This window comes from Miniopterus natalensis, chromosome 15 (assembly GCF_054644295.1).
Source record: "Miniopterus natalensis isolate mMinNat1 chromosome 15, mMinNat1.hap1, whole genome shotgun sequence".
Taxonomy (NCBI): Eukaryota; Metazoa; Chordata; class Mammalia; order Chiroptera; family Miniopteridae; genus Miniopterus; species Miniopterus natalensis.
Window position 1 is genome coordinate 8,910,621 of NC_142095.1, and position 13,902 is coordinate 8,924,522.

Consider the following 13,902-nt stretch of genomic DNA (forward strand, 5'->3'; position numbering starts at 1 on the left):
GATGTCAGGACCTATAGCGCACTCACTGATGCCATTTACCTGAAGTTCAAAGCAGCTGAAGTTAACTGTGGTGTGAAAGAGCAGGATAATGGTTATCTCGGGGGAGGGACAAGGGGGGTTGTAGTCAGGGAGACAGGGCTTTCTGGGCACGCATGAAGTTCTACTTTTCAACCTGAGCAGTGTTCACAAGGATTGGTGATAATTCATTAGATTGTATATATGATATGGGCACGCTCCTGGATGTATTAGACTTAAAAAATAATGACGTGAATAAATAAGAAATTTAGAGATACCATTTCTCTTCTGGGTACCTCTCTTCCTCCTCACCACACACACTGTGCACATTTAGGGGACACAGAGAAGACGTAGCAATAGTGTAGAATCAAAAATGCATCCTCTATCCCAACACAAACCAGAGATGGAGTCGTCCACATGCAAACTGAGCAAGAATGCAGCTCTGTCCTTCCTCTTGAGCTGGAAAGCTGCCTTGCGGATGGGCCGTCCCCTGCACAGCCCTTCCCTGGGGGGAGGAAAAGGCACGACATGCCAAGAAGACAAAAAAGACACATTTGGGCCTGCGTGGGCACGGAACACAGGGGGAACAGCAGAGAGTTCCCTTCCAGATGTTATGAAAACAATTCTGACCTACAGTTTCATGCTCTGTTTCTGGAAAGCAGTCAACCGAAGAGCTACGGCAAAGAATACTAAACAGCACCAATCAGGCACAGTCTGTGCTGAGCTACGAGCCATTTGGAAAAGAACTTGTACGATGAGACTTAGACAAAACCTATACCAATGTTCAAAGAGCAGAAAATTCTAAGCCGCTGCTGTGTCTCTAGCGCCCGGAAAGGGGATGCAATTCCCCTCGGAAGGTATGAGGCACATTGTGAAATCGATCATCTCCACTTGCCTGGGAATAGAAAGCATTATTAGGTATCTGTGGGAAACGTGGCCAGTAGAGGTTAGAGTGACCCCAGACGGCCTCCCTGGGGGTGTGGAAAGTGGGCCCAGGCTCCCCTCACTTTGTCCTGAAGCCACCTTCACCTGGAGATGTTGGACACTCACGCTTCACCCGCACCCTGGCCTCAGAATGACGCTGCTCCCCGACCAACACTCTGGATGAGCAACAGAAGTAGGAGACCCTCAGATGGGCCTCCAGCAAAGGCTGGCAGACATCACAAAGGACACCCACAGTAATATGACTCAGACACGTGGTATCAGTTCGTGGGAAGTCGAGTGGGTCCCATCTTAATTGCCATTCCCCCATCCCCCAACACTCAGAGGGGTGAAGGATCTCTGAGGACACAAGGAGCCGGGGCGATCCACCCCTTCCTTGGAGTGCTTCCTTCAGGATCAGTGTTGGAAAGTCTGTGTTTGACTCTGTCAGGAATCAAGTCACACCCTGCTGGAGTGAGAGAGGAGCCAGGCCCCCAACAGGGAGGGCACCCAAGCGGCCCCACGGCCTCTCAGCAACACCCCGGGGAGCTGCCCCCCCAGCCTCACCACGGTGGGCCCCAGCTGCAGGATCTCCAAGCTGACGCAGGGCTGGAACCCACAGCCTTTGGAAATCACAGCGAGCACTTTCCCAAACAGACCACAGCGCCTCTGTCGCCCACACAAGGGCAGTTTGGCCGGCTCTCGGTGGCTCTAACTCAAATGTACAATGACACACCAAACAAAACTCCAGTGAGAAGGAGGCCGTATTTAGGGATCAATTTCCCCCACCTTGCTTCTGGGGCTGAGCGTTAGAGCCCCCAGGGCAAGCCGAGGGTTGCTCTCTGAAAGGCCAGTTATGTTTTCACAGGTGAGAAGAATTAGCAGTTGGGCATATCTATGCAGCTGAAACGCCCACGCCTTTCCACGCGTCGGCCTGTCGGAGCCGGGCAACGTACAGAACGCCTCCTCCACTCGAGAACCCCCGTGGGACAGGGCTGGGTCTAAAAATTCCTACCAACTCCAAATTTGCATTAGCACAGTGAATAAACGCCACTTGCGATTCATTTTGTAAGAATGACAAAAGGGGGGATGAGCCTCATACAACAGCAGGCTGCTTCTCGATCGCGTCCCCCCAAATGGCACTGGAACCCTGGATGTTCCAGATGGTGGCTTTGCTCCAGATGCACAGACCCAGATTCACAGGTTACCCAAGCAGGAAGGGACCCGGGAGAGCTCGATCCCAGGCACCGCTTCTCTCAGCCTAGGGCGGAGACTGCGAGGGGCTACATTAAGACAGAAATCTAAAGTGGGGAAAGGACCAGCGGAATTATTATTCCCTTCCAAGCCCAACGTACTCAATGGTTCTAACAACAATGGCTGATCAAGCACTGGTAACAACCCTCTGGTTCAAACCCTTAACCAGGTGGTTGGATTAGAAAGTTTTTCCCAAATCCTGTGCAATGGGAAATGAAGCAAGAGAGCAGGGGGCGTGTGCACCAGCACGTGCGCGCCCGGCCCACGGCTCACCGGGTGGCACGGTGCAGAATGAGCTTGTATCTCTGTGTTTACAGAACATCGTGGCTTCTTCCTCCGCTGCCTGGCGCTGCTCTTTACCTAGGCTGCCGGCCAGGGGGACTGCGGCTGCAGGCCAGCCGATGAGCTTGTCTTTTCTGAAGTCTGTTCAGCTGGCTGTTCGCCAGGCTGATCCCAAGAGATAGAGAGAGCGCGATGGCCCAGGGTTCGGGACAAGCCACTAAAAAGATGCCATCTGCTTTTTCTCAGTCTTCTAAGTTATAAAGAGACATCCCAAATACTTCCAACACCCCACCAAATCTTCCTTGAGACTCTTGACGAGACAGTAAGACATTTCTTTCCTCTGTATGGTTACCATATAAAAAGGCCTGAGTGTCCCCCACCCCCACAGGCACCCACGAATAAATCATCAGGCTGATTTTGACCTTTGCTCGATACTCCCAGTGTGGTCCTCAGACCAGCAGCAGGGAGAACACCTGGGCGCTTGGCAGAAACGCAGACTCTGGAGCCGCATTCCCGGCCGGCTAAATCGGAATGTGCATTTGAACAGGCTCTCCAGGTAATTCAGTCTAAGAAGTAACTACCCATACCCCCGTGGGACAGGGCTGGGTCTAAAAATTCCTACCAACTCCAAAACCGATTACAAATAATCCTGTTCATTTGGAGCTGGTATGAAGAGGTGACCCTTGAGAAGTGAGGCTTTCGTCCTATGCCATCCCCAGTTAAAGATGCACTCAAACTTCAAAGACATCTTAGAGTCTTCTCATTAACTCAGAATTCTAGATTTCTAATCACAAGGACAACCAACACGGATAGGGCACCTGGAGTGTGCAGGCACCGGGCTAGGCCCCTGGTGGCAGCATCACGTCGAATCTTCACAGCAATCCTGTGGGAGACACTAATATTCTCCCCGCTGTACACATGGAGAAGCAGGTGGCCAGAGAAGGTCCCAGGACTTGCCTGAGCCCACCAAGCGTGGTAAGATGCCAAGCTGTAGCACGTACCCACGAATAGAGTGCAGTGCCCATTCCCCCATTCTGCCCATCCCATACCAGCCAGGAGGAGGAAAGGGGAACCAAGAGGTACCAAGTGCCCCCCAGTGGTGCCAGCTGCTCACACGGGTGACCTGCCTGAAAAAGCCCAGGTGAGGCTCTGCAGGTGGCTCCCAGGTGAGAACTTTGATGGGAAAGCTCCTTCATGCCAAAGGACAGACTGGGCTTTGGGACGGGAAGGTGGCTTTCTCCTCCCCATCGGGCTGAACTTCCAGCACCTTCTTGATTTTCTAAAACGTGTACATTACTGGCATGGGATTGTCCAGAGGTTTGCCCCTCTCAATGAGTAGTTCATGTACCTATTTAGAAATGTGGACCCATCTGTTCATCTGCCAACGCCAATTATACTCACAGTTTGTCTGATTATTGCTCATGGCAACCCTGTCAAGCACCCTCTTGTGTGCACTTTACTCAGAGATGGTGGTGACTTAGTTAGTAGGTGGCAGGGCTGGATTTGAACCCAAGGCATCAGTGTCCAAGGGCATGGTCTTTCCAGTCCCTCAAACTCCCTCCTATTGTGGCAGTTTACATGCCTTCCACACAGCCACTTCTTCAATTGGCCTGTGTGTGGTCCAGCTGGCTACAAAGGCTCCAGTCCAGCCACCCATCCTGCTCTGAACACATCCCTCACATCCTGAGGGTGAACTGCAGGTCTGTTCCCTGGAGAGCAGGTGGCAGAGAAGGGCTGAGCCATAGCTGCCTCTGGGAGCAGGCTCAGAACTGTGTCTCAGAGGCTCCCTCCCTCCCTCCCCACAAAGGCCACGGCTGTGCTTCTGCGGCCAAATTACAGCCAGACCCAGGACAGGAACTGGGGATTCCAAACCTTAAACCCATTAGGTTTGCTTTCATGCGTTTGATCCCAAAGCCAAAGCATCCCCAGGGACCCACGTGGCCATTACAGGAGTGGAATTCAATCACTATGTTCACCGCACCGCATGGAAACCCCAGGAATCACTCCAGGTCCCTTAATCAACAAAAAACAGCCCGGACTCATGCAGAAAGAGCACCACCCCTGACGACCAAACCATCCCAGAGCGAGGAGACTCCCTGGGCCAGTGCTTGCTAACTGGGGGTGTGGAACCTGAAAAACCTCAGAGGCACCTCCTTCGACACTTGAGGAAACTGAGGCTCCAGGTGGTTAAGCAGTATGTACTAACTGCTTTTAAGTGTTTTAAAGTAGTCGTGCCGCCTGAATTCTAAGTTCCAAGGGCAAATTACTCAGGGTGGGGAAGTTAAGAAGCACAGGGGTAACACAGGATTCAAATTCTGCCTCTACCAGTGATAAGCTGTGTGACCTCAGGCAAGTGTCTTAAACACTCTGAGCCTCAGTTTTCTTCCTCTGTAAAATAGAAGGAAAATGTACCTACTAAGGGTTCTTGTGAGGTTTAAGCAAGATGTTTATAAAGCGCCCAGCACGGGGCTTGGTACAAAGTGGTAGTTCGAAGAAGTGTTAGAATGCTGGGCACTAGGCCAAAAACCTTGGCACCCAACTCGTCACAGCTCCACCTCCTGGCAGCACCCCAGGAACTCACAGATCCTTAGAACCTCAGTCCCTTTTCCAGTGTGCCGGGCAGAAATTTATTCAGACTGTCAGCTGAGGTTGCAGAAATCCAGGGATGGCTAGGACACTTTCAGCACTGGTAGTAGATTGCAAAAGTAGCCACGATTCTCCACCCTTCCTGTATCCATGTCCTTTTCAATGTGACTTTGCAGCTCTTTCCATTAAGAGATGGAATCTGTTTCCCCTCCTCTTGAATGTCGGCTGGCCCTGTAACTGGCACTGGCCAACAGAATGTGACAGGAGCAGCCCAGGCTTCAAGAGACCAAGCATATTCTGATTGCTCTCTTGGCACCCTGCCCAGCCACCATGTGTCCAAGCGCAGGATGCTGAAGAATGAAACACGCACGGAGCAGAGATGAGCCATCCCAGCTGAGGCCACCGTAGACCAGCGGGCCAGCCTGCGAGCCCACAAGCTGAGAGCAGAGGCACAGTGAGCCCCGCTAAGAACATAAGAACCACCCAGCTGAACCCAGTCTCAATGGCCAAGCACAGAATCATGAGCTAATAAATGGTGACTGGTTTAAGCCACTGAGTGTTAGGGTAGTTTGTTCTGCAGCAATACTGCAGTAATAGAAAACAGATACATCATCATGCTAGGGCCATGCCACCCCTGAAGAGAACTAGACTGTGGCACCTCCACCGCCCACCCACTGCTCCTGGGTCCAACCCAATTATCCAACTCTGCAGCTCAGAACTGTGGCTACTGTTCCTCTACCTGCCTAATCCCTTTTCTTCCCGCAAAGGAATCTCACTGCCACCCAGGACCACAAGGTCAAAGGGCTCTGATATGAGAAGGGCAGGGTGGGGTGGTGGAAACAGCCCTGAAGAGTCTGCCAGTTCCTCTCCAGCTGTGTGACCTTGGGCAAGTCCCCAGGCACTCCCTTATCTCTAAAAACAAAGACAATAACAAATGCAGGGACCCCTCCCAGGGCAGCAATGAGGAACAAAAGGAAACGGCAAAGGGCAGTTTGTGGGGGAGGGGCCACGCACCCAGGATAGCCTGACTTTCAGAGAATGGGGTAGGATCTTTCAGGTTCCAAGGCCAAGAGCAGACAGAAGTAGTGCCCAGGCCCTTCTCCCAGAAACAGCGTCAGGGCACTTTTTATTCCCCCTCAGGAACCTGATACCTTGGACAGGGACTTGATGGGCTGGGTGAGGGGAGGGCCGCATGGGAGACCCTGAGAACGGCCAGAGGAGCACTGAGTCAGACTCACCCTGCAGTCTACTTGCTGGGTAACCTTGGCCTTGGCTTCTGTGCCTCTGCAGCAAGAGCCCCACTGCATCGAAGTGACTGTGAGCATGGCCTCTCCAGCACATAGAAAGTACTCATAAAAGGCTGGGGATGCTAATTATTTTTATTCTGGGAACCCCAGGTTAGAGTAAATAAAGGGAGGGAGAGGGGCTCAATCCATCCTAGAAAATGCTGATTCCGCGAATGTAGGAGGTGGTGTGCCATGTCCAACTGGGAAAGAGCAGAGGCACCGCAGGGTCCACCTTAGAGCGGTATCAGCCCCCTGGCTGCCGTGTCAGGGAGTGAAGGGGCCTCAGATGTGGGGTGCAGCCCCAGCCACGGGCTCAGGTCTTGGGAGATGCACTGAGGGGAGGCAATTGGAGAAAGAAAGACGGCAAAAGGACTGATGCTGTCCTTCCTCACCTGAGAGCATCACATGAACATTAAAATCCAAGAGACAGAACAAGCTAGAGACCTCTGGGAGATCTGAGTAATAGCCTTGATGTCTTCCTGTTGGTTCCTTATGATAATTTTCTTCTCCAAGAAAAATAGGTCAATAAATTCACTTTTTTTTTTGCTAAAATTCTCACACCATCCCACCTTGGAACTGAAGACCTGCCTCCTCGACTTATCTAGAGCCAGGATGCCCCATAACACAGTGGCCTCTAACCTCTCTGAGAGATGGAGAAGGCACACAAAACTCTAGGATGTGCAACCCCACAGGTCTCCAATTAAAGCAGCCATCCCAGATCTTTTCTGGAAGCAGATGGGATGTAAATGATACCACAAAGGCACATGTCTGTAGAGCACGACCAAAATTTCACAGAGACCACACATCACAAAGAGCGTGTATTGTGCAAGACTGATTCATTTTCAGATTGAGTGCCGACACTCAGATTTCGATAAATGAATGCATCAATCAACAAACATACTAAAAAGCGAGCACTTTCAGCATCCAAAGGCAGGATGAAGACCATTCATTTCAAAAGTCAGATCAGAGTAACAAGAGAAATAACTACTAGTGTTTATCAAGGGTTTACCATGTGCTACACGTGTTACAGGCTTTGCAGACATCCTCTCATTTAACTCCCCAGCAACATGAGGGGGGGAATTCTTATCATGCTTTTATAGAGGAGGAAAAGGGGCTCAACAGCTTGCCAAGATCACCCGGCTCCTACACGGGGGCGATGTCAGGGCTGACGCTGGAGCCCACCCTATGGTGGCCCAGAAACCACAGGTGTGGTTGTCGCCGAGGAATCGAGCCCCAACGAAGGCAGAGCCAGGAAGAGCCCCACCCCCAGGTCTGGAACACCCACTCTCTAGGACCCGTTCTGGTGGAAAAGCGGTGACAGGACCCTCTGTTGTGCCCTACCCCCTGCCTCTGGTGTGCCCTACACAGCGCCAACCCTGCCCCGGGGTTTGTGCACATCGCAGCACGTTAACACCTGGTGGTCGGGAAGGGGCGGGAGAGGCCACCCGGGCTGAGACAGAGGAAACCAGTCAGTGCATGTGGATCGCTGAGGTTGGGTGGGCCGTGGACGCCACCTGAAACTCTGCAACCCTCAGTTCTCACCTGGGAAAGTGGAACCACTCCCGGGTTGTCCCAGATATTCCATTAAAGACGATATCGTGCCTGGGAAAGCATCTGACTTCTTGTAGATGTCCAGCAAATACTATCTGATGGCATCACTAATTCTGATTTCTTAAAGTTACATGCAACGCCCTTGAAAGCGAGTGACTTTTGAGGACACCATGGCTGCTTTTAATAAACGTGAAAACATTTTTCCCGGACAAATCACAGTAGGAGTTATCAGAAGGAGACCGTTTCCTGACCAGCAGCAGGTCACCGGGGAATCAGAGCTGGCTGGAGCCTGGCCCTTCACACCCTCACACTCAGGGCTGTGAGTGACTGGCTGAAACAAGTCTGTGTTCTTGCCTTGGAAGGTCCTCCCCTGGGCCACACAGCCGCCTCTGCCCCGGCCAGAGTTCAGCACCAGCTCAGGAAACAGCACCCTCACCAGTTTCAGGATCTATGTTCAGGGAAACTTCCCTGAAACCCCAAGAGACGTTTTCTGGGTCCCCTGATAATGTGGGTCTCATATACATGTCATCCAGGAACCAGGAACCAGATCTGAAAACGCTGCTTCCAAAAAATCCAGATGGGGAGGTGGCACTACTCCACCCTCCACCCTGCGCCTGGGATGAGGCAGGGGACAGAGGAACTCAGCAAAGACTCCCCCCCCAAAGGTTATGAGAGGCAGCTGCCAGACCATTTTTAGGTATCTCCTCACTAAAATGGGGGCAGCAAGGCCCTTGACCCCAGGGTCCCCCTTCTAAAGGTTTTAGTTTCCCAGGGGTCTGTCTCTCTTCTGCCCTCTGAACACTCTGTGCCTCCCCAAGGAAAAGCCCCTCCTCATCAGAGCCCATATCTTAAATTTTGCCTGAGATGCAAGACTAGAACCCACAATCTTCTTGCCCATCAGACTGGGAGTGGATTTTTCCTTCTTGAATCCCTGTGCCTTAGCCCAGAGCAGGCATCCAATGTTTGATGACTGGAAAAAGAAAGAATTCAGCCGCTCTGGCTGCCCACTCTTAATTTATAGTTAGATTTAAGCACCTCCATTTCCAGTTTAATACTCGAATACACCAAGGGTTGATGTTTCTTTTCTTGTGTCACTTTTTGGTCTTTGTCTAGCCCTATAAGACTGAAGTCATTGCTCTAAACCATCCAATAGAACTTTCTGCAGTGATGATATGTTCTCTCTGTGTGTGATCCAAAACGGCAGCCGCTAGCCACACGGGGCTATTGAGCACCTGAAATGTGGTTGGTACAACTGAGGAACTGAATTCCTCATTTCCTTTGGTTGTAATTAATTTTACTTTGAACGGCAATACATCTGGCTACTATTGGCAACTGTATTGGCAGGGCAGCCGAAATGTCTAGCTTGCTCTTTTGATTCCCAGCCTTAATACACAGTGAGGATGTTATGTTCTCCGTGGCTCTGAATCACCTCCTATCTCTCACTGAACGATGCTCTGACAACCTTAACAAAGCAAAAAGCCGGCATGTCTCCCATTTCCAAGCACTTGCTCTGTGCCCAGGCACAGCCATCTTGCTGTGTCCCAGGAGATGGGGCAGGAAGCGTGTCGCCAGAAAGGAAGCCGATGTACCCAACCAACTCCAGGGTGTCTGGGGCAGAGAGGAGGGGAGGGGTGTGGAAGAAACGCACTCTGGGCGCTGGACGCCAGCCGGGTTGTGTGTATTTATATCGCAGGGTGTTAGAGTTGTCTGTCCTGCAGCTGAGGAACCATCCACGGCTAAGGGAAGGGAACAGAAATTGGCTTTGTCCATGCCCTCTGGCCTCTGGCACCTACTGCTGGTGTTCAAAGAGTGCAAGAAGACCCGGGGGGGTGGGCGGTATATGAGAGGAAGCTGTCCCTGCGCAGGTACGCACCCTCTGGGTGACACTGCAAAGGAGGAAACTGAGTCACCTGCATGTTTGCATCCAAACTGATAGAAGTGACATCTGTAACACTCCCCAGGATATTGTAGTCCCCCTGGCCATCGGGACAACTCCCACTGCCTAGAGCATGGGGACAGAGGGACCACTCAAGCCCAGCCCTTCGAGAGAGGAGGGGTCTGGGGCTCTGCTTTCAATGCACTATGACTGCAGAAGCCAGACTCAGTCCCTAGGACTTGGAAAAGCAAGGCCGCACCCCTCTCTTAGAGACATAGGACCTTCTGATTAGTGATCATTTGAAAAGCACTGATAGGAATGCTCAGTTATGGGACTGAAGAGGTAGGGTTAGTTCTGACTGAGCACAAACGTGCCTTGTGACGTGCACCAAGGGTCCCTGACCAGCCCGAGCTCTCAGCTCTGCGCCTGCAGAGCCCACGCCGACCCGGTGCCCGAGCTCCATCCCTGCCCCTCCAGCACATTCTTCTCACTCCCTTACCCTACATACCACAAATCCTTTCACCTGTAACACGATGTTTAACAAGCATGAAGCAAACTTATTAAACTACTAACAATGAATTAAGAAGCTAAGGCGCAATTCCCTCTCAAGCAGACAGACACCAAATACGAGGCTTAATCAACATTTGCTGTCCTTTCCTCTCCAAGTGTCAGTGTACTGCGTCTCCTTTTCGTGTCTATCGCTTACCTCTCTCGTCCATTCTGACTATCTGTGATCTATTTAAGTCCCCTTCTGCAGGCGGCTATGCTTGTCCATTGCACGGGACCAGCCCTTCGGTAAATACTCCAAAACTCCAGTGCCAGGTAAGTTACTGCACTTCTCTAAAGTACACACTCCAGGTTGGCCAGCACTTTGAAAATGCATAGAAAATTACTTCAAACCTCCCTTCCTCTTTGACCCAGCAATTCCAAGCTCAGGAACTTATTAGAAGGAAATAATTAAGGATGCCGCAAAGCTTTAGTTACAAGGATGTTTACCCCGGTTGCTGTTTATCATCTTGAATAATGAGTCAGCTTACGTGTCCCTCAAGCAGGGCTAAAGATCCAGGGCCCAGGGACTGCCTGGTAAGAAGAGACCAACAATCACTCACTAAGTCCATCAACCAACCCAGAGCGGAAAGTTAAGGTAGAGATCTTGGGTTGATCTAAATTCTGCAGGGCCAGAATCTTTTAGGGTGACATAATTTTGAATTAAGAGAGTTCATACAGAATTATGAGCATAAAGCGGGGCCCAGGACCTTGGTAGGGGCCTGTGTGAGTGAGAGGCCTTCAGAGGAATTTTTATTAGCCTCACCATAAGTCCGGCCTCTAGAAGAAGGTGGAAGGAGGAGATGCTGGAGGTTCCTCGCTTCAAAGGCCACAGCTTACCAAGATTGGGCAGCATAATCAGCAGAGAGTAACGCTCAAGGTCTAAATCAAAGAATATCTGGGGGAAGGGATAGGAGATAGGGAGGAAAACATTTGGAAAAAAGCAACGAGAGGACAGAAATCAAGGAGATACGCCAAGCTAAAATAAAATTAAGTCAGTGCAGAGGGTGGGGGGAAGGCTGCTTTAAAAATATTTCAGTAGAGGTTAGCTGGTACCTGAAAAACCATAGGGACAAGTGCTCCAGTAGAAAGAGCAGGGCACTTCTGAGACCAGCAGCCCTGGCGGTGGACGGGTTCATCTGACCCCTGAAATATCCATCCCACGTCTCCACTGGCACCGTGCCATGCACCAGCGTTACCGCCCAGTTCCACTTCCTCTCTGCCATTGACCCAGGTACCGAGTTGAAAGCCAGACCGTCTTTTCCTGCACTTGTCAAATGTACTCACACCACACAGATTTTCCTAGCCCCCTTTTTAAAACAAAGCAGGCTCAGCTCTTTCCCCGCGTCAGGTCTGCTCTGGGCTCCTCCCAACTGTTCTCCAGCTGGGGCAGCTTAGACCTGCGGCCCATCCAAATCCAGGTGAGAGGGTCTTGGCACCTCTCCCAAGAACTGAGCCGTTCAAAGAGCTGGGCGTGCACAAGCCCACACAGCCGTGGATCGCACACAATGCCCCAGGGCCACCGCCCGCCGCCCTGCAGGAGCCCCCTGCCCGGAGAAGCCCTTCTATTTCTGACAGCTCTCTCCACATGCTCTGTGCCAAGGTCACGCAGTCCAGGAGCCCGGCATGGTATCCTGGGGGGTGCTCTCCAACTGCCCCTGCCCAGGGTGCATTCTCTACCACATGGAAGCACCCAATGGGCTGAGTGTGGAGGAAGCCGTGGAAAAGGTGTTCATCCTGCTTCGCTTTATAAAGTGTGCGTGGCGCGTGCAGGGAAGGAGTCTAACCTTAAACTCGGCACCTGGGGTAGATGGTAGGGAGGCAGATGTAAAACCAGACAGGAGCTACACAAGGACTTGAACTGGTTCTCTCGGAGGCAGCTCTTTAAACAGCGTGACTGTTAATGGCTGGCTGGTCAGGGAGTCCCCACTTTTCCAGGAATTCCTGAAGACCTGATCTACAAATCCACCCTTTTCCATCAGCCTCTGTCCAACTCAGAGCAGCGACTCCGAGAGAACTGCACGCTGAGCGCTCAGACATCACTGACCTTGCCCTCCCAGCCTGCCACCCCAAGGGATGCTCACACCGGTGACCACACAATAAACAGTCACCTGGGCCCCCATTGGGGCATGACCTTGAATAGGTGAACTGTCCATGAGCCTCTCTCTCTCTGATGAAGAGGTGACTGTGTGGCAGTTTCATTCCCTCTTGTGCAGAGAAAAGGGCGAAGGAGGGACCAGCCTCTCCTGGGTGCTTCTCTGGGGCCGCACACTCCAGCTCTGAATCTCGCAGCTGCTGGTGCTAAACCAGGGAGAGTTCTCCACCCCTTGGGACTCTTAGGGGGACGCCAGGGAGCAACTGGACTCCTTGACCTCTACAAAGCCACATCCCTCTAAGACTTCTGGTGACTGTGTCCAGGTCAGATGGCCCATAAGAGATAAGGGTCAGAATACCCTAGAAATCACGCACCAGGCCCCTGTCCCTGTCACCCTGCGTCCTGGACCACCCTCCTTTTCTGCATCCTGGACCTCTCGGCTCTCTTCTGCAGAGGGCCTTGTGAGAGAGGAGGGGGCCTGTGGACTCAGCGATGCCCCTGGGGTCCCAGACACTCAGGCCTCTGAGGGACCTTCCTCACCCCCAGCACCCCACCAATGCGCGCACACGGTCTGTGCCCTCAGATCCCGGGGTTACTGTGCGTCCTGTGCGCAGTGGCGCGGGACAGGCTCGGAGCCCGGGAGAGGCGCGCGGGGTGTCACCAAGAGGTCCCCGAAACTGGAGTCTGCGCCGGGAGCGCCCCGTCTCGCGGCCCCGCGGCGGCGGGCGGAGGAGCCAAGTTGCTCCGCGACCGAGAGAGTTGAGCGGAGCCCGGGCGGGAGGCCGAGGGCGGTTCTCGCCGCGCGCTCGGGGCTGGGACCCCGGGGAGCGCCCCGCCCGGCCCCGCCAACTCCGGGCGCCGCCCGGGACGTCCGGGGACCGGGGACGGCGCCTCCCGCCCGCCCGCTTTCCATTCGCGCAGCGGAGACATTTAAATCGCCCCCTCGGGACGGCGGCGTGGAGAGGCCGGAAAGGCGGCGGCGGGGGAGCCGAGGCCGGGCGCGGGGGCGGGGGCGGGAGCCCCAGGACACTCACCAGCGCGTGTTGTCGTGGAAATGCTCCAGCACCGCGTAGCCGAAGAAAGAGCCGGCGGGACCCTGGAAGCGCACCGGGCGCTGCGGGTCCAGGTTGTAGGCGCCCGCGGGGGTGCCCGCGGCCACCAGCGCCAGGAGCAGCGCGCGGAGCCCCCCGGCGCCCCTCCGCGCCGCCGGGCCGCCCATCCCCAGCCGACCACCGCCCTGCCTGTGCCCCGCGAGCAGGGCGCCGAGCGCGCGGGCGGCGGGGCTGCGGGGTCCGCCGACGGCCGGGGGCTCCCTGCGGCTGGCGCTGGGCGCTCGGAGGGACGCGGGCGGGACGCGGCGCCCGGCGGGGCGGGAGGCGAGCGGGCGCGGCGGGCGAGCGCGGGCGGCGCGGGCGGCGCGGGCGGGCGGGCGGGCGGCGTCCTCCGTGCGCCGAGAAGTCTGCGCGCTCGCAGCCAGCGGTCCCGGCCGG

The 13,902-nt window shown here is 53.9% G+C and overlaps 1 protein-coding gene across 1 annotated transcript in view; it reads right to left on the reverse strand.

Annotated features, from left to right (window-relative positions):
- Positions 1 to 13,631, reverse strand: part of ITGA9 (integrin subunit alpha 9) — a 227,934-nt gene extending 214,303 nt beyond the window's left edge. The window contains exon 1 of the mRNA XM_087824862.1: positions 13,447 to 13,631. Coding sequence (XP_087680988.1) covers positions 13,447 to 13,631 — 185 coding nt within the window. The remainder of the gene's footprint in view (positions 1 to 13,446) is intronic.
- Between the last annotated feature and the right edge of the window lie 271 nt (positions 13,632 to 13,902).